The sequence below is a fragment of the Eurytemora carolleeae genome, unplaced genomic scaffold, assembly GCF_000591075.1.
Source record: "Eurytemora carolleeae unplaced genomic scaffold, Eaff_2.0 scaffold284, whole genome shotgun sequence".
NCBI classification, from domain to species: Eukaryota; Metazoa; Arthropoda; class Copepoda; order Calanoida; family Temoridae; genus Eurytemora; species Eurytemora carolleeae.
Genome location: NW_019396564.1, coordinates 38,253 through 58,477, shown reverse-complemented (window position 1 = coordinate 58,477; position 20,225 = coordinate 38,253). Strand labels below are relative to the sequence as shown.

Below are 20,225 nucleotides of genomic sequence, written 5' to 3'. Positions count from 1 at the left end.
TAAGAGAAGACTATGAAATTGTTTTGTATCAACTTCAAGAGGATTTGAGGAAATTACTTGTTTTACGTCAGAATAGGTTCCTCAAGGCAAAAATTAGTCTAGGTAAAGACTAGGATAAAATGTAGCTCTCAAATATCCATCCTTTAAATATTACCCCCTGCTAAACTATGTAATGTCCTAGAGGCAAGAATGCTGGAGTGACTGTACGAAATACTTTAATCCAAAAGGAAACTGAAAAGATAAAACCTGGCACGGATCTCAGGAAACGATTGATGGAAAAGAAAAGAGATACATATCCGGCGAAGAAACCAAGGTAAGAGTTCATCTTTATTTATTAGAAGATCGAAAATAATGAAAATAATATTCTTTAATTATTTATCCCTAGACTAAGGATGGAGAGAACAGAAGACAAAAGCCATTTTAGTCTCGTCTGTTGTAAACAAACTTCTAGATAATTTCAAACCAACTTTCATAACTGCAATTTCAGAAGAATTTTCATAATTGCAAATTCATAAGAATTTTTATAAATGCAATTTCATAAGAATTTTTATAAATGCAATTTCATAAGAATTTTTATAAATGCAATTTCATAAGAATTTTTATAAATGCAATTTCATAAGAATTTTCATAAATGCAATTTCATAAGAATTTTCACAAATGCAATTTCATAAGAATTTTCACAATTGCAATTTCATAAGAATTTTCATAAATGCAATTTCATAAGAATTTTCATAAATGCAAGTATTTGGGGAGAGAAGAAAAACCAGCGAAAATGGGAACAAAACATTTTTGTAGTTATTTTTTAAATAAATGACTTTTCTTTCTTAAAATATCTGCATTGAACTGTAATCTCCAACCCAACTATCACTTTAAATTATAACAATTAAATTAATATTACCAAAAATATTCAATGTTAAAGGAAATGAGAATTTTTATACATAGGATGGAGAGAACAGTGGACCAAGAGCAGATATGGCGGGAAAGATCTAGAGAAATCTTGTCAGCCTACGGTCGTGAAGATCCTAGGGGTACGGTACCCGGTACAGCCTACGGTATTGGAGATCGTAGAGGATTAACCTACGGAAGGGAGGAACCTAGAGGATCAGGCTACAGTCGAGGGGATCCATGGGGATCAACATACAGTCGAGGGGATTCCAGGGTGATAGGTTCAGATGTCCGACCCAACCCTGTTGTTGTAAACCAGCTTGTTGGTGCTATACTCAAAGTTGCAGGAGGAGTACACCAGAACAGACAACTACATGGTAACATATTTCCTTTAGTTTAATTATATCAGATTTTTGGCGTATTAGAATTCTTGTGTTTTGTAAATCTTTGTTCAAGCTTTGATCTTCATCTTCTGCAGATGGTTTTAATTCCTCTTCGATATTTTCAGGGATCATGCATTTACCTCAAATTTAAAAATTCCCACACTGGATATCGCTGTATTAAGCGTTATAGATTAACGACAATCAACACAAAAATTCCTACCTCTGGACAATTATTTATAGTTTCTTTTCGATGGTCCCCTCGTCGAGTTTTACGTAATACAACGTTAAAGAAAAGGTCTAAATATTTTTATTTTAATCTTCCATTTCCTGAAGCTAGAAAATTGACGATATCTTCCGTATTATTGGTCCTGTGAAAGCTGTTTTAATGTCGTCTTCCCAGTAAAGAGTTTTATGGGTCACTTAGTAGTCTTTAATAAAAGTTGATTTTTAGATGTGTACCCGCCAGGACAGTATGGGTCTGGAATGGACTGGATGCGATCAATCCCAACTGAGGAAGTAGTTCTAGGAAGTAGTCCCTTTGTACTAAACCATGGACCAGGTACAGGGACCAGTCCCTTTAATACTAAACCGGGGACCAGGTTGAGGGACCAGTCGCTTTTATACTAAACCAGGGACCAGGGACCAGGTACAAGGACCATTCCCTTCATACTAAACCAGGAACCAGGTACAGGGATCAGTCCCTTTATACTAAACCAATTAACAGATACATGGACCAGTCCCTTCATACTAAACCAGGGCTGGGATCAGGTGCAAGAATCAGTCCCGTAATACTAAACCAATCATCAGGTTCATGGACCAGTCCCTTCATACTAAGCCAGGGACCAGGCACAGGGACCAGTCCCTTAATACTTATCCAGGGACCAGTCCCTTTATTCTATACCAGGGACCAGGTACATGGACCAGTTCCATCATACTAAACCAGGGACCAGTTCCTTCATATAAACCAGGGAACAGGTAAAGGGACTAGTCCCTTCGTATTAAATCAGGGACCAGGTAGGGGGACCAGTCCCTTAAAAAAAACATGGACCAGGTACAGGGACTAGTCCCTACATAATAAACCAGGGACCAAGTACTTGGACCAGTCCATTTATACTAAACCAGGGAATAGTTACAGGGACCAGTCCCTTCATACAGAACATTCTCGTAGACCAAGTTGAACCACTTCTTTGAATTTAGATTACGTAGCTAAACACTTCTTTGTTAATCTTCAAATTTGGTACGTCCCAGATTACTTAGAATAGATATTAAAATGTCCATTCGCAAATGACATCAATATTGCCATAAACACTGATTTCAAGATTGCTGTTGGAAATTATTATGTCTCTGCTTTGGAAAAATATTCACTCCTAACGGGACCTTATGGGTAAATTTTTAGTTACCCTCAATATCTTAATATGATCAAATACTTAGAAAATGGTGTTGTTTTCTGAATTCTGTTGAATTTTAATAATTTCTTACAAGCAAACAATGCGCTAGTCATTTTTGCAGAGAAACCACAAAGGAAGTTTAACAGTTTAAATGAACAAGAACATAGATATCTAATTTATCCTTAATCAGACAAAACTTTCAAAAGTACTGTTGTAAATCGGGCATTGTCCTTTTTGTATTGAGGGTCACTTTTAATTAAGATTACTAGGTTAGAAGTCTTGTAAACTATTTTTTCCATTTTAGACTCCCGAGAACGAGGATATTCTGCCCGACCCACGAACCCCTACAGCTCCCAAATATTGGCTGCATCTAGATTATCAGAGGATAGATATCGCAGGCGCAGCTACGAAGGAGCTCAAAGAAGCAGCAACATTGATAATTATGAAAAGGAGTATAGTCGTACTGCCGACCAAGGGTATGCTCGCAGGAGTAGATACTAAAGTTATTCAACAATAAGTAAAGTCTAGAAAAGTTAACCAGGGTTGCCCTTTTTTTTCAAGATTTTAAATATTGTTCTTTAAAAAAGGTCCTTTTTTGAAAACGCAAACCTGAAAATTGTGGACAATTATAATTATACCTTTGGAAAATTTGAGTACTGAAACATTTTTTTCATTAATCTATTAAAGACTAGGTCAAGGGCCAAACTTTGCACGTGAAAAAAAAATCGAAAAATGAGTGTCCACAAAAAAATTAGCCCATTCGGCCCAGCAGTTTGGCCGGATTTAGGCAACTTCTATAAAAAGATGTCTTGTTTTATAATGAAGATGTATGCATTATATAATTCAACCCCGGCTTTATGTTATAAATTAGAATTGTAAAACGCCCTCACTTTATTCATAGTTATTGTTGTTCACATTTTGATTTTTGTCTGTTCCAGAAGTTGTGTAATGTTTTTGTTTCAGAATCTAATAACAATGTATCTAGCAAACGTATATTGCAATAAGATGTTAGTTAATAGTTTATAAAGGTAAATTAACGACAGTTGGATAATTTTTTTTTTTTTAGATTTAAAGGGACTGTACGCTTAAGTGACATTTAATTTCAGTGCGGCATTTCCGATTTACGATACCCTTTAAACCTTCCTTTAATCAAGGATTTCATAGCTTTTTACCTAGGGAAAATAAAGTCCCAAGAAACCGCGTGAGTTTACACTTCAGGGGCTTAAATAAGGATTCCTAAGGGGGGCGGGGGGTAAAAAAAAATGCCCCCCCCCCCCTAGAAAAATATCATGATGTAAATCAAATTGTTGTTATTAATTGGGTTTGATTTTTATTTTCCACACATTCATTTTACATTAACTACAAAGATCTGAATTTATTTTAAGTAAGATAAAAAATAATAGTTTTACTCTAAGAGGAAAAAGATGATACTTTTTAAAATATTTAGAAAAGCTACTCTGCAAAACTTTGAAAAAATATTGTCTTTTTTTAATTCTTGTTTCTAATTTCTAAAATTTTCTTGTCGTCAATGTAGTATGTTAAGATCTTTAAAAAATCTAAAATGGAAATGACATTATTTCGAAGTAAAAATGTATTTTTCATTGTCCATACCTTTTTTTTTATTAAAAAACAACATCTAATTGTAATGACATTGACTATTACTTTAGAATTTAGAATCAGTTAGAATATGTTGATTTAAAACCTGAAATATCTGAAGTATCTGCATATTTAAATCATTTTTTGCAAATTTAAAAGATTTAATTTATAAATCAACCTTTTTTTAAAAACAAGCAAAGTAACAACTTGCTATTGAGGGCCTGAATAGTTCAGGGGTAATTACCTCCAAGATTCTAGGGGGGGTAATTACCCCCAGGTTTCTTGGGGGGGGGGGAATTACCCCCAGGGTTCTTGGGGGGGGGGGTAAATAGCCCCCTTATTTACGCCACTGTTACACTAGCAGTGTACACTGTAACCTCAAGTCCCCCTTCACTCAAATTTCCACTTTACAAATGAGTGAACTACCTAATTGTTCTCAGGACAAAGGTTTATAGGGTACGGTTGTGAATCAGACATGCCTCTTTATAAATGGAAGGTCACTTGGAATTACTCTCACAGTCCCATTAAGAACATTATTTTCGACGAGATATCACAATAATATGCATACTTAAAGAGATGATCGTGTTTTTATTTTGCTTTTAGAAATCAGCCAACCACCAACCAGGAGTTTGTGCTTTAACACAACAAAAAATTATGCTCACAATTTTTCTTTTAACCTTTATTACGGTCCTGGCTGTTCCGACGATGTCATGTTTGAGAAATCACTATATAGTAGGTCCTTTAAAGTACATGTTACACGGTTATACCATATTTTCTTGGAAATTTTATGCTGAATTCAAATTTAAAAATTGGAAATTTTGGGAAAAAATCAACAAAAATAATAAGGAGGGGAAGGAATAGTAGAAAAAAAATCATCCTTAGCTGTTCAAAAGGTTTCGTTTGGAACAAAAATTGTTACAATTAAGCTTTAATTTTAGAAAAGAGATTCTTAATCATTTTTATCGATTCCAATGTTAAAACGTTAATACAATTTCAGATTTTATCAGTTGAAACCACTGGTATGAAGTTAAACTAGCTGAAAGTATTTGCTCAACGATGGCAAGAAATAAAAACAGCAAAACTATTAGAACCCAGTGGATGATAGTTCGAAATCGAATGCTTAGGGTTCAAATAGAGCAAAAGAAAGAGAAGGATAAGACAGATCTAAAGATATTTGCTGCTGTAGAAATCCTCGTCACCTCTACGACCACAAACATAATCCAGATTGGACTCTATAATCCGGAAACTAAAGAAACCCTTCAAGTTTTCATCAAGCATCCGTTTATTGATAAACTCTCGTATAAACAGATTCCTAAAGCCAAGGATAATGATGGATGTTTAAATGAAACAATATCTTCAGCAGCTCAAGTATTTAAATTTTTGTGTAAGCCGGCCAGGAAACATAAAGTTTCCTTAGTCTTCTACAGCAATGTTGAATGTCAAGCTTTTGTTTTGTTCTTCTCCCAGTTCTCATATTTCAAGATGCTGGTTCAAGGTTAGGGGTGATCGATTTTTTGCAATGCCACTCCTCTCCATGTGTATAGGATTAGTTTTAAATATTTAAACAAACTTGGGTACAGTCAATTTTTTGCAAGATGAGATTTAATTACCAACCGGAAACTGGTTTATGAAATTTATGTGGAATAATTCACAACAAGTCTGGAAGAAAATACTTATATCTGGGAATCAAAAGATTCGTATTGAATTACTAAATTGAATAAATCTGATCATAATTAAACAAATTGGAGTTAATAAATCAGTTTTGAAAATATCGAAACAAAAATCGAATTGAGTACTCAACAGCTCAAAAAAAGCATCTTTTTATACCAATTTCGACAAGTTTTAAAGATTTGATTTGAATATTGATTCTTGTAGATTTAAAAAAAGCAAGATATCAATTGGGGGCACAGTTTTAAACTTGAGTCTGAAATTCGGCAAAAAATCTTGTTTTTACAGCCACTTGACACATTAAAGGGAAGAGGGAAGGGTTCCACTTAAGAAAAATCAAAAATCGATCACCCTTCTTAAGGTGTTCTTGTGTATCAGAAGTATTTAGAGAGCACTGGTGCATGGTTTAGACCTCTTCATAAGAGATTAAACCTGAATAAACCTGCGAAAACAACCGATATTCTTGCCACTCAGCTCGCCCAGCTCTTTTCTCAGACAAACATGAATTCTCAATTCCAAAACATTATTGGAAAAAGCAATGAGCCTGAAGCGGAAAATGCAGGTGGAGCTGGTAATATCCAGATTTCAACACAAGTGAATAATGGTCAGAATGAAGAGCCTGTTGTACAACCAAATCAAGAGAATGCTTCTTCAAAATTTCAGATTGAAGACCCTACAGTAAAACCTATTACTAAGACTGCTTCTTCAAAACCCTGTGTTATTAATCATATTGATGAGCAAAGAGCAGAACCTATTCATGACGGGGCTGTGTTTCAAGAAGGTGCTTCCGAGGTTCATAATTATGATAATATGATTCAAGAATGTAAGTTTAATCTTGATGATATTCCTCTACCCATTGATGATCATGGTTGTTATGAGACTTTTTCACTTGATCTTGAAGAAATTCCTCTTCCAGAGACTAAGTCTGAGAATCAACTCATTATTAATGATTTTAAGGAGCTTGAGAATGTTTCAAAACACACAAATAAGACTGAAGATCAATCAACTGATGTTACTTCTCCAGAAGATGTGGAACACAATAATCAGAATTCAGATCAAAAAACCAACCCAGCGTTTAAACCTCTGGGGAAGTTAATAGAGAGCATATCACTGCAAAGTCTTGAAAGGTTAAAGGTTATGAATAATATTGCAATCGAGGAAGACTACTTCGTCCTTCTGTCTCCTATTCGAACTTTCTCGCACAAACCCTTTTGGCGCCATGTCAGCATGACAACCTATGTCGCTAATAGTGAAAAATATTGGTGAGTAACGTTTTTTTTAAATAAAATTGATAAAATTATCTTTTTTGAAGATTTTAAAACTGTGCTTTTCCTTCTCTTTAACTCTTTTATAATATAGTAATATAGGGCTCATAAAAAGAGAGAGAGGAAAGTGGCGAAGCAAAAACTAAAGAGAAAGGCAAGACAAATTGAAAGGGACAAGAAACTGGTTGGGAAAGTGAGCAAAACGCAGAAAATGCCGACTCCCAGTCAAAAGAAAGTAGGGTTATCTCTTGCAACTCTTGATGATTTGGCTTCCAAAAAACAAATCTTCTCTGATAACACAGAACAGGATTTAATAATCTCATTTCAAGATAATCCACAAATCCTTGAGATCCCAACTCAAGATAAACCCCAAATCCCTGAGATCTCAACTCAAGATAATCCACAAATTTCTGAGAAAAAGGTCAGTGCTAAGGAAATAGACTGTACCAAGAAAAAGATTAGTGCTAAGGAAAGAAAAGCTGCTAAGAAACAGAATGATGCTAAGAACAAGAATGGTGCCAAAAACAAAAACAGTTTCAAAAACAAAAATGGTGGCAAGAACAAGAACAGTCCCAAGAAGAAGTCCCAGAAAACAAAGAAGAAGAAAGGCGGCAAAGAGAAATTATGTAGTCACAAATCCTGTCGACCTCTAAAGAACACTGGTTGTTTTTTCTCTGCCCCTCTGCTCCCTCATCCACCATTATCTCCTCCACATTTTCCTGACAGATTTCATGGGGAAAAATCTTTTCCTAACAATTTTCATGGAAACAATTCTTTTCCTAACAATTTCCATGGAAAACTTTTTTTTCCCAACAATGTCCAGAAAAACAAAACTTTTCCTAACAATTTCTATGGAAACAATACTGTTCCTGACAATTTTCATGGAAATAATACCTTTCCTAACAATTTTAATTTAAGGGATACTTTTCCTAACAATTTTTTTGGGAATGATACATCTACGAACAATTTTCAAGAAAACAATACTGTCCCTCATAGCTTCCATAAAAACAATACTTTTCTAGGTGGGAAATAGCTTGAAATTATTATGCATTACTTATTTATTTTGGTTATATTTTTTACACAAGAAATATGACATTTTAAAACCCACAGTTTTATACAAAATTTGTAAATAACTTTATGACTTAAATATTAAAGAAACCAAATCTAAATTCTTGATCATGTATATTGTGCTAATGTTTATTAGTGGGTTATACATTTAACTAATTCACTTATTCTAGCCAAAATCAAAAACTATTAAAATAAAGTAAAATAGCTGAAGTTAAGTTTTCCTTGAGCTCCAAAAATAATTTCGATGTAATAGGGTGAAATAAAAAAGAAATTATACTATCAAAGTAATAAAATAATATTTAGATTATTCGGTTCCTTCTGGATTTCCATGCAACCCCTTGGATGCAAACAGCTCAAATAATTCAATATCTGGGAATCCTGAATATCAATTTCACCAAGGAAGTCGAGAAAATGAAATTGATCCAAATCTAAAGGAAGGCATTGAGAATCATGGAGACAATAGATCAGAGAGGAAAAGCTTGGAGAACCCATTGAATCCAAAAGAAAACATTGAACAGAGTACTCCAAGAGAGAATGTTGAATCTATGACTAAGGTACAGGAACAATCCATGAGAATTAACTTGATAAAGGAGAGGATAGAGAAGATGAAACATATGAGCTTAGAGGAGAGATTGCATTTAGGAAAAAAGTGGAAACAATCAACTATAGGGGGAGGAATGGAGCCAGAATGGATTAACTCTTTTCAAAATGGAGATAATGGAGTGGAGTCAAGATTTTTGGGGAGAGAGACCTCTGAATGGAATGCAAATCCCTTTCAAGAGGAATTGGAATGGAATAGAAATGTGCCATTAATAGATGAGTGCTTTGGAGAGAACAGTGATAAACCTTTGAGACAAGAAATGAGTGAACCCCTGAGGGAGAAATGGAGAGTGTTGAAGAAAAGAATTGGAATGGAGCTAGCACTAATAAGCAGTGAAGATGTTGACCTAAACCGAGGGGATCAAGAAGAACCCGTAAAAGTTGGTCGCAGAAATAGGAACAGGATTTCAAAGCAAGACAAACGGAATCTGATAGAAGAAAAACGTAAGGAGTTTCTAAGAGAACTCAGATTAAACGGACAGGAGATCAGCAATGAAAACAAGAGGAAGCAAAGAAGTAAAGAGTCAGATTCAAAAAGAGGGTTTGACATAGGACCAAGACTAGATGATGTTGAGTTTAGGGAAAGATTTGAAAAATACTTGAGAAGAAGTAACGAAACAGTATCAAGCAGAAGTTATGAATTTGGCAATGAGTCAAGGCAAGGAGTTGACATTGATTTGAGGGAAAGATTAGAAATGCAGTCTATGAGAAGATCTGATACAGAATCAAACAGAAAATTTGATAGTGAGACAAAGAGAGGATCTGACATAGGCTCAAGCAGAGAATTTAGATGGGAGTCGAGGAGATCATCTGATAGGGAGTCAACGAGATCATCTGATAGGAAGTCAAGAAGGAGAATTGGATGGGAGTCAAGGAAATCATCTGATAGGGAGTCAAGCAGAAGATTTGGATGGGAGTCAAGGAAATCCTCTGATAGGGAGTCAAGGAGGAGATTTGAATGTGATTCAAGGAGATCATCTGAAAGGGAGTTAAGCAGAGGATTTGGAAGGGGGTCGAGGAGATTGTCTGAAAGGGAGTTAAGCAGAGGATTTGGAAGAGGGTCAAGGAGATCATCTGAAAGGGAGTTAAGCAGAGGTTTTGGAAGGGGGTCGAGAAGATTATCTGATAGGGAGCCAAGACAAGGATCTCAAATAGAGCCTAAGTTAGGATTTGGAACTGAGTCCAGATTAGGATTTGACATAGATTTGAGGGCAAGGTTGGATACAAAGTCTAGAAGTGGATCTGAAAGGGAGTCTAGAAGAGGATTTGGTAAGGAGTCAAAGAGAGGATTCGATGCGGAGTTGAGCATGAGCAGTGGATTTGATATGGAGCCAAACAGTGGACTTGGTAGGGGGTCAAGGAGAGGATTTAATATAGAGTCAATTAGAGGATTCGATATTGAGGCACGGAGTGGTTCTGATATTGAGTTAAGGAGAGGGTTTGAACATAACCCAAGACCGGATGTTGATATTTCTCCCTGGAGTGGTTTTGAGTCCCAAAGATTTTGCGGAGGATTAACCTCAGGAGTTGAAGAAATGAACCCCTTTACAAATAGGAGAATGAGTTCTTTTTCAGGTATTAATGAACTAATTTTATATTATTTATTTTTTATCATTATTATTATTAGTTCTGCAAAACCCATTACTGTTGGAGGGATTAGATTTAGTGGAAAACATATTTTAAAGGGGCCTTTTCTCAGTCGTTTAACCTGTGGATATAGAAAAAATATTTGAAAATGTTGACAAAAGATAAATCACAGACCAATTAAATCCCCAAAAAAAGCTTACATAACAATCAGGCACAACTAGGGGGAAGGGTGAAAAGCAATCACAATAATTTTTTGCCTCCCCCCCCCCATAAACATATTTCTAAGGGGGGGGGGGCAAGAATAATGTTTTACACTCAACCATGAAGAACTACCTTACCAATTCAGGAAATTTTTATTTGGGGGGCATCCTGCTCAGTTTGGGGCAAATTTGTGTTGGAAAAATCTTAAATCTATATTTCAGGGAAATTTATTATTTTTATTTGGGGGGCATCCTGCTCAGTTTGGGGCAAATTTGTGTTGGAAAAATCTTAAATCTATATTTCATGATTTTTTTAATAATTGTTAGAAAATATTTGTAGAAGATCTCACTCAACCATTTTTAGTGGACCGGGAACATGACAGGGATAATTACCTTGACACTGGGAGAGGTTTTTCTCCTGGACAAGTGTGGGACTTCCCTGGTCCTAGAGGACAACAACATTCTTTCCCCGATGAAGTCCGTTTTAATAACTATTGTCAAGATCCGTGGGAGAGATACTAGTTTACATGATAAAGCTGAAATGTTGGGCACCTTCCAATGGAAATTTCCATATTTACTTTATCTAAAAAATGAATTTATGGTGAACGCTTTCCAGTTACAATTTAAGTTTTAATCACCATCACTTTTAAAGAAGTCTTCGAAAATCATTTTCTACAAAAATTTACATGTGTCGGTAAATAACTTGGAAAACTGCCTTTGGGAAGTTATCTTTCATCAGAATAAAAGGGAATGAAGGGGTAACTTTAAACTACCTTAAATTTATAGAATAGCGTGCTCTGTTCACAATGGTAGCTTCTGAACTTTTGTCTGATCAACTTGAATGAGATATCCTTGTTTTCCTTACTGATAAGTTTTTCTTTTATCCAAGACAAACTTTTTGTTTCAGAAAAGGGACATATTTCACATTGTTACTCAAGAAAATAAATATCGTTGTGAGTTTGACAAAAAAATATGAATGGATACTGTTGTGAATCGGACATGGTACTCTTCAAATTGAATGTCACTTAACATTACGCCTAAGGTCACTTTTAAGCCAATCCAAATGTGATATTTAAAAAAACTATTCTAAATGTTTAAAATTTTGCTAAGTTTGGCAATACATATATTTATTTTATTATTTTCAGACTGGAAATAATGAGACGAATAAAACTACCTTGATTGACTAACTTTACGATCAGTAAGTAATTTTTACCATTCTTTATATCATAGGTTTAAAAAGGCTAAGTTGTGATGGGTGAAATGCAAAACAGCCTTTACAAATATACGTTTCTATAGCTGGGTGAAAAAAACGTTTTCTAACGTGGTTCATGAATGTATTTAGATGATAAATTTATAAAGTACAATTGTTTTGTTTCTTATAAAGCATAATGAAATAGTTGAATCCCCAGATATTGAAAATTGTCTTTAAAATAACTTTTTTTAACGTTTAAATTCCTGATCAAAATTTCATCTCTAAGCCAATTTAAGTTTAATAAAGAGTAAAAAAATGTAAGTATGGTCTTTAAAGCAAATTTTTATTTAGTAAATTTCTTGTGCATAATTTAGTATTTTGCATTTTTTTTTGAAAAAATGTTTTCATTTTTCTTTTAAATATCTTAAACGAGGAGAAAAAATGAGCTAGTGTATAATTTCTATCTAATCCTGAAACTTCATAAAAATAAAACCGATGGAGAAAATTCGCCAAATCTTATCAGGAAAATTTGCAATTCAGTGGAACTATTTTAAGCAAGGCTATTAATAAATAATAATATTTCCATAAGACTTAGACCAGTGAATCGTCTCCAAAAGAATGAAGTACATTTCAAGTAATGTGCAACTGGTAACCATATTATTTTAATGATAAACTGAATAATTTTGGGAGTCTTTTAGGATTGGATAGCAATAATCTAATATCACATTTTGTTTGTCTTCACTTTCATTGAAAAAGGTTCATTGATTTTTTTGTGATATCATGTGAATTTTAAAAAAAGAAAATAATACTCCAAAATATTTTTAAAAATTATTGCTTAAGAAATTCATACAAAAAACTTTGTTTGCAGAAGACAACGCTAATCGGACTTTTTTACTCATCCTGTTTATACATATATGCCTTCACTGATAAAGTGATATATTAAATTTTTTAATAAAAAATTCTTGAAACAAAACACTTTTTAACTACTTAAATGTGAATCTAAATAAACAAAACAAAGAATTTAAAAACTGTTATATCCTAGATTTGTGACCAGATTTTTAAATAATTTTACTTATAAAATGCTACTATAGAACCCAACAGCAGTATCTATTTGCCTTTATTTGATTTGGATGGGTTTTGGTTTTGATGGAAACGTCTGTAAAATTTGTCAAAGAAAAATTTCTATTTTTACCGTACATAGTCTTCGTGCAATTTAAGTCTTATTCTTTATGAGTTACCAAGTATTTTGAACAATGTTTCAGGTAAAGAACAAAGCCTCCTAAGTTCTGAAGCCAGAAATTGTTTCAACTTATAATTAATAGATCTGACTAAATTCAAAATGAAAACAAATAAGAACAAACCTTCAGAGGGTCAGATCAACATCATAGTTTGCATGGAGTTGAAGTTGGTAAAAGATGATTTCCATGCAGTTCAGATTGGATTTTACAACTCAGAGACCAAACAAGCACATGACATAGTGTTCTACTTAAAGCATTTTGGTGTTGAAAACGGGCCTCACTTCGTTGAAAATGGAGGTGGAATTTGCCTAATCAGAGAAGATGGCTCAAAATTATCTGCCATCGTGAAAAACATCAGAAAAAAACATCACCAGTTTTCAAATTAGGTGTATTGATCACTTTAATATATTGTTTAACTTGAATTTACACTTACATTATTTTTTTTTTCCTAGGTTATTACTAAGCTTTCATCAAGCATGAATGAAAACAAAAAGTAAGTACTAAACTACTATTTAAAGATATAATGCTTCATCATTAAAACATATATTGTATATTAAAAATAAATAACACTTCCTTGCTTTTCAGGAAAAGTAGTGAAATAAAAGAATCAGTTGCAACTCTAAAGAAAGGAAGGAAAACAAAAGGAATGGTTGTTAATATAAAGAAAGGAGGCAAAACAAAACGCTCAGTTGCCATTCTTGATAAAGGATTTGCCACCAAAAACAAAAATGAAAATACTGCAGGTGTCGGTAAAAAAAGAAAGCATGATGGAGTTCTAGTAAAAAAGTATAAATCTTATCAGAGCTGTTCCTCATTGGACCAGGTCCAAACTAAAAATATTCCCAGTCTTCTTGATATTCCGACAGACATGTCTATGCATCGTTTCCTTCGTAAACCTGGTTTCCCTTATCAACCTTTATCACCTTCAAGTCGACTTAATCAGACTAGTGTCTGGGAAGGTAAAAAGATGTTTTCCTTATTTGTGTGGGAAATAAACCCTACCCTTTTCCATTGCTTTTTCTCAAGATAAAGATTTTCGTGATTTTATTTGTGAATTTTCAAATACAGGTTACAAAAGTAAAGTGATCAGAAAATCAGAGTTTGTGGCAATGGCTCAGTTCCTTTAAATTAATTTTTACAAAATTGGCAACAGTTAAACTTTAACTTTTCTTCTTAGGATTTGCAGACTGGGATCAGAGGGATAAAACTAACTACTATTGGACAGATGAAAGGAGATATTTCAGGGCAGAGGAAGACTGCCAAGGTTAGTTCCTTTAAATTAATTTTTACAAAATTGGCAACAGTTAAACTTTAACTTTTCTCCTTAGGATTTGCAGACTGGGATCAGAGGGATAAATCTGACTACCATGGGACAGATGAAAAGAGATATTTCAGGGCAGAGGAAGACTGCCAACGTTATGATGATAGACAAGAACAAAACAGGTTTATGGGGTATAATAGAGTTGAAGAGTCAGGTTGGAGGGAAGGGAAGGAGATGCATAGTGTTAGAGATGAATTGGTTCTAACAACAGCAAGATGGGTTAGTGAGAAGAGGGCAATGGAACCCTCAAAGGGGTTTTGGGAGAGGAGGAAAGTGGAGCCCTCAAAAGGTTCAGTTGAATTGATTGAAGTGATGCCATCAAGAGAGTTTGGGGAGAGGAGGGCAATGGAGCCATCTAAAGAACTTTGGGAGAGTAGGGCATTAGAGCCTTTAAGAGAATTTGGAGAGAGGAGAGCAGTAGAGCTCCCCAGGGGATTCAAGAGGGAAAGAAGGGAAGTAGAGACCCTAAGAGAGTACAAGGAGAGAAGGACAGTGGAGCCCTCAAGAGGCTGCGAGTCTCTGAAATCACCACAGAACAACTACACTAAACATTGGGCAGAGCCAGATTCAAGTGTAAATGGTTGCAAAAAAATTGAATACTCAAATAGAAAGATTGCTTCTAATGACAAGAGAATTGAGCCAATTAGAGGTTTTGACAAGGGTTTCATTGAAAATGCCAAGTATGCTGGGGAAGAAGTATTTGCAGCTGATAGGAATGTATTTATTGATAATGGGACTTCTAGAGATCTTGGAAAAACATCTTGTAATCCCAAAAGATATGATGTGGATGGTTTTAAAAGCTATGGTGTTAAGTCACCTGATAAAAGAAGTAATGAACCAAGTAAAGAGATTGGAAATCAGTTTCTGAAGCCTAGCACGAAACCATTTTATGGAATTGAGAAAATGAACCCTTGCTATGAAGGATCTGACCCTAAAAGACAACAAATTAATAGTAAAGAAGTAAAGTTTGACAGACCTGGCATGGTTGAGCCTTTGAAGAAAGATAGCTATTTCAATTATGTTGGCATGGAACCAATCAGAAATACTGGGCCTGATCCTTTCATAAGCGAGCAAACAGAATTGGAAAAAAGAAATTGTATCAAACCAATAGGAGTGGAGCAGAAAAGGTTTCTAGATAGTAGTGAAAATTCTGGAGCTGAATTCAACAATCAGTATCATATGAAACCTAGTCAACTTGAAAGAATAGCAAAAGTTATTAACAAATCAGAACATGTGAACCCATCAAAAGTAAATGATGACCAGTCCAGTAACATTTTGGGAGGTGTTTTTTCTTCTAAAATACAAAGTAGTGTTGAATCCACCAACATGCTAGGTCAAGCAAAAGTTTCTCAAACTGCAGATGCTTTTTGGCCCAGTCACAATTTCAATGCTGTTCCATTTAATAACACTGCTATCAGTGCACCAGATGGGTTCACTAACACTAAGTGGGGTGCTGGGTCCACTCACACTAGTGGCATTGATGGGACCATCTACAATGTGGATGCTGTTAAATCTACTTACAATCCTGGCAGTGTTGGGTCTTCTTATACAATGACTGGTGTAGGGTCCACTGACACTAAGTTGGGTGTTGGGTATACTCACACTACTAGCAGTGATGGGTACACTTACAATGTGGATGCTGTTAAATCTACTTACGATTCTGGCAGTGTTGGGTCTTCTTATACAATGACTGGTGTTGGGTCCACTGACACTAAAAGGGTCATTGGGTCTACTTCAACACAAGGCAGTCAGTCCTTAAACATAACAGCTGGAGAAGATGCAGATGCAGAAATGGCCCGTGTTGAACTTGAGATCAAGCATTATGAGAAGGAACTCAAACTTCTACGACATCAAAGATTAGCAAAAGAGTTGGAAGAAGAACGCAAACTTGCCATGAACAATCAACAAAATCAGCAATGGAAAAATGAGCAAACAATAGTGGAAGAGCATAATTCAAGTAGGTTTTTTAAAGTAAATAAACTTGAAATAAGCTTTTTCATATCTTTATTATAATTTAGGAATACCTCAAGTTCCGCTGAATGAGTTCTGGTAGATTACAGAAGAGTTCTATTTTCGGGTAAAAAAAATCTTTTTTTTTCGGCAATCTCTGTAAATGAACATTTTGATTTTAATTTTTAAAAATAGCACTGGACTTCATTTGGAATTCTATTTGGAGTGCACATAGTAATTCACAAGGCACTATATTTTCAGTAAGAAAAATTAATATTTCTCAGTCATTAAAGATTATAGATCAGACAAATGTTTCAAGGGTATCCTTGTGAATCAGACATACCAACTTATCAAAAGGCTATAGCCTCTATTAAATATTTATGTTGTATATGAAACAAGGAACAAAATATCTTGTAAAAGAATTTAGACATTTGTATTTTAAACATTGAAGGGAAAATATCTTCATTATCTTATAAAAAAAGGTTGGAAGAGAATTATTTTTTAGTGAAAAGAAAATAATACTATTTAAATTTTTTCATTAGACACGGAACATGACAGGGATAATTGCCTTGACCCTGGTAGAGACTCCTGGACAAGTGTGGGACCTGCCTGTTCCTAGAGGACATGATTCTTTCCCTGATGTAGTCCGTTTTAATAACTATCATCAAGATCCCTGGGAGAGATTCTAGTTTACATGAAAGCTGGAATGGTGGTCACCTTCCAATCAAAATTTCCTTGAATCCTTTTTGCAATAAATTTTAATTTTTGGTGTAAAGACTTTCAAATTGCAGTTCCTTATTTAATCCCCCCCCCCCCCCCCCCCCAAAAAAAAAAAACTGACAATTTTTTTACAAAATTTATATTTCTCAGTAAATGCTATTTGGAAAACGTCTTTAAAAAAGTATAGATCATCTTCATTTGTAATTAAAGGGACTGTAGATGTAATTTTATTAGATCCATGGTATGCCGGGTTTACAATGCCAGTTTTTAAATGTTTCTTTAACCAAGTCCTTGTTTTTCATACTGAAACATTATTATTTTCTGTTATGGTTTTTATATAATTGCAACTTGCGGATTTATGTAAGAGAGTAAATTAAGGAAATTGAACACTTTTGATTGTAGAGAAGAGATGTCATCTTTCTCATGGTTACTCAAAAAAAAAATATAAGGATACGGTTGTGAATCGGACATGGCCTGTTTAAATTGTGAGTCTTGAAATTACGTCTAAGGTCACTTTTAAGCCAATCCAAATGTGATATTTTTAAAAAACTATTATAAATGTTTAAAGTTTTGCTAAGTTTGGCAATACATATATTTATTTTATTATTTTCAGACTGGAAATAATGAGGCGAATAAAACTACCTTAATTGACTAACTTTAAGATCAGTAAGTAATTTTTACCGTTCTTTATATTATAGGTTTAAAAAGGCTAAGTTGTGATGGATGATGATAAATTTATTAAGTACAATTGTTTTGTTTCTTAAAAAGCATAATGAAATAGTTGAATCCCCAGATATTAAAAATTGTCTTAACACTAATTTTTTTGAAGTTTTAATTCCTGATTAAAGTTTTCTCTGTAAACCAATTTAAGTTTAATACAGAGTAAAAAATATGTGAAAAGCTTTTTCTTCTTTAGAGCAAATTTTGATTAGTGAAATTCTTGTGCATGGTTCAGTATTCTTGCAAAATTTTGCATGGTAACACAACAATCCGTGAAACTCTTTCTTCTTAAAATCATAACTGTAGTGCATAATTTGCGGCTTTGGAAACACCTCACCACGGAAATGCATCAAAAAAACAGACTCTCATTTATAAAAAAAATTATTCTTAAAAATTATTTATAGCATTTGTTTAGGGTAGGTTAGGTTATGCCGCAGGCTACGGAGAGGGCCGAGCGCTGCGGCCATGGCTGTAAAAATTGTTAGAATATAATCTTTTAATTTTAAGTTGAGAGAAGACGACATTTAATTAGTATTTATGAGTCCGTATTGTTTTGAGGCATTTCCGTGGTGAGGCAATTCCATAGCACCAATAATTTCTTTCTAATCCTAAAACTTCATATAAATGAAACTGTTGGAAATAGAGAGAAAATTCGCAAAATCATATTAGGAAATATTGCAATTTAGTACAAGAATTAGAGCGTTGAAACGTTTCCAAAGTACTGTTAACTGTATTATTTTATAATCAACTGAACAATTTTGGAGGACTTTTAGGATTAGATAACAATTGTCAATTTCTACATTTTTGTTTTTCTTCACTTTCAATTTGAAAGGAAAAATTTTCATTTTTTGGTGCCAACATGTGAACTAAAAAAAAATACTCCAAAATATTGAAAAATTCCATGCCTTTGAAATTCATGAAGAAAAAAAAAACTTTGTTGAAAGAAGACGATGTATATCAGACTTTTTTACTCATCCTGTTGATACATATATAATAGTCACTAGACTTTTAGGGCTCTTCAGGCCCATCTTCTATTTCAATTGTGAACATGTTCTCTTTGTTAAAAATTGTAAAACAAAAACAAATAAAAAAATTGGGCTGATTTTATAAAACAAAATTGTGGATTTTTTAAATTTTCAAAAATCTAATTTGTTAGAGGCAAATTTTTGAAAATTTCATCATACATAAACCTTTCCATTTGTCAAAGAAAAATTTCTATTTTTACTGTACTTAGTCTTCGTGCACTCCAAAGTTGTTTTTTTATGGGAAACCCAGTATTTTAAACAATGTTTTAGGTAAAGAACAAAGCTTCCTTGAGTTCCGAAGCCAGAAATTGTTTTAACTTATAATTAATAGATCTGACTAAATTCAAAATGAAAACAAAAATGAACAAACCTTCTGAGGGTCAGATCAACATCATAGTTTGCATGGAGTTAAAGTTGGTAAAAGATGATTTCCATGCAGTTCAGATTGGATTATACAACTCAGAGACCAAACAAGCACATGACATAGTGTTCTGCTTAAAGCAATTTGGTGTTGAAAACGGGCCTCACTTCGTTGAAAATGGAGATTAAATCTTCCTTCTCAGAGAATACGATTCAAAATTATCTGCCGTCGGCAAAAAAATATAAAGCAAAATGTAACCTTTTTTTCACTAATATGCCTTCCTCTTGTGATAGACCTATTAAATTAACCTTATGTTTTACTAATGAGTTGAAATGGAATTTGTTGGTAAAATGTATTATATCATATCTGTTCGGTTCCATAGTAGTAAACCTATATTGTAAGAATTCCCATTATTACAAGGTTCAGGAGAAAAAAATTTAATATTGTTTGCTTCCTAGCGTTTGAGAATGCTTATTCTTTCACTGTATCACTGTAGGTGGAGAATTTTCATTCTTTAACGCTCAGATGGTGTAAGAATGGAAATTATTACATGGTCAGAGCGTGAAAAAATGTGTATTCTTACACGCTCCTTATATTGATCTTTTCAACATGGATCAATATTGATAATAACTTAATTATTTTGTGCAGACAACATGCACAGGGTAAACTCATCTTTTTCTTTTAAATTGATACATATTTATACTTTAAAATAACAGCAAACTACCGAGTTTCGAAAGTATTGCTAGAATTCTATAACATGATAATCTAATATTTTCTTGTTTTTAGGATGATATTGCAATAAAAGCTTATGAGTTTAAACCACTGGATAAGCATCTCAACCTTAGTGAGCCATTGTATTCCGCTAAAAAACCTTGCCTCATCCTCAATGAAAGGTTGCTGTCTGAATATGACACTAGGCAATGTTTATTTACTTCCCACAAGTTCCCATTTCCATCATCTACAATACAAGACATAAAAGTGGACAGAGGATTTAGTCTGACAGATTTAGTTCCAAAGCCTATAAGTTTCTTAAAGTGATCAAACTGATAAATCTAAAA

At 33.9% G+C, this 20,225-nt stretch overlaps 3 protein-coding genes across 9 annotated transcripts in view; all 3 read left to right on the top strand.

Moving 5' to 3' along the window:
• Positions 1–3,621, top strand: part of LOC111705570 (uncharacterized) — a 12,238-nt gene extending 8,617 nt beyond the window's left edge. Inside the window, exons 12-15 of one of the 2 annotated variants that reach the window (XM_023478161.1) lie at positions 182–313; positions 943–1,262; positions 1,720–1,827; positions 2,961–3,621. In XM_023478161.1, the coding sequence (XP_023333929.1) occupies positions 182–313; positions 943–1,262; positions 1,720–1,827; positions 2,961–3,157 (757 nt within the window). In that variant the 3' untranslated portion in view covers positions 3,158–3,621. Of the gene's footprint in view, positions 1–181; positions 314–391; positions 471–942; positions 1,263–1,719; positions 1,828–2,960 lie in introns of those variants that run through there. The other variant, XM_023478162.1, reaches the window with a different exon arrangement.
• LOC111705569 (uncharacterized) lies at positions 3,618–20,225 on the top strand. 4 transcript variants are annotated; one of them, XM_023478160.1, is made up of 8 exons: positions 3,618–3,684; positions 5,250–5,747; positions 6,282–7,182; positions 7,288–8,207; positions 8,557–9,848; positions 9,921–10,428; positions 11,005–11,838; positions 13,095–13,141. In XM_023478160.1, exons 2-7 carry the CDS (start codon positions 5,309–5,311, stop codon positions 11,160–11,162), a joined length of 4,218 nt encoding a protein of 1,405 aa, XP_023333928.1. In that variant the 5' UTR covers positions 3,618–3,684; positions 5,250–5,308; the 3' UTR covers positions 11,163–11,838; positions 13,095–13,141. The 4 variants fall into 4 exon arrangements, with proteins under 4 accessions (XP_023333928.1, XP_023333926.1, XP_023333925.1 ...); XM_023478158.1 differs by having other exon boundaries at positions 8,557–10,428; positions 11,005–11,398; positions 11,683–11,838; XM_023478157.1 differs by lacking the exon at positions 13,095–13,141 and adding an exon at positions 19,954–20,225 and having other exon boundaries at positions 8,557–10,428.
• On the top strand, positions 13,503–17,600 carry LOC111705571 (uncharacterized). 3 transcript variants are annotated; one of them, XR_002766044.1, is made up of 7 exons: positions 13,503–13,563; positions 13,656–14,029; positions 14,248–14,334; positions 14,399–16,348; positions 16,410–16,468; positions 16,884–17,111; positions 17,244–17,600. XR_002766044.1 is itself a non-coding variant. In XM_023478163.1 (6 exons), the coding sequence occupies exons 1-5, from the start codon at positions 13,547–13,549 to the stop codon at positions 16,442–16,444; spliced, it is 2,463 nt and encodes an 820-aa protein (XP_023333931.1). In that variant the 5' UTR covers positions 13,503–13,546; the 3' UTR covers positions 16,445–16,468; positions 16,884–17,161. The 3 variants fall into 3 exon arrangements, 1 of the variants encoding a protein (XP_023333931.1); XR_002766045.1 differs by having other exon boundaries at positions 17,212–17,600; XM_023478163.1 differs by lacking the exon at positions 17,244–17,600 and having other exon boundaries at positions 16,884–17,161.

Coding starts and splice junctions, on each gene's coding strand:
- LOC111705571 (XM_023478163.1), top strand. Junction 14,030..14,247: donor TCAGACTAGTGTCTGGGAAG/GTAAAAAGATGT, acceptor TTTTCTTCTTAG/GATTTGCAGACTGGGATCAG. Junction 16,349..16,409: donor AGTGGAAGAGCATAATTCAA/GTAGGTTTTTTA, acceptor ATTATAATTTAG/GAATACCTCAAGTTCCGCTG.
- LOC111705569 (XM_023478157.1), top strand. CDS start 5,309: ATGGCAAGAAATAAAAACAGCAAAACTATTAGAACCCAGTGGATGATA. Junction 7,183..7,287: donor GCTAATAGTGAAAAATATTG/GTGAGTAACGTT, acceptor ATAGTAATATAG/GGCTCATAAAAAGAGAGAGA. Junction 10,429..11,004: donor GAGAATGAGTTCTTTTTCAG/GTATTAATGAAC, acceptor AACCATTTTTAG/TGGACCGGGAACATGACAGG.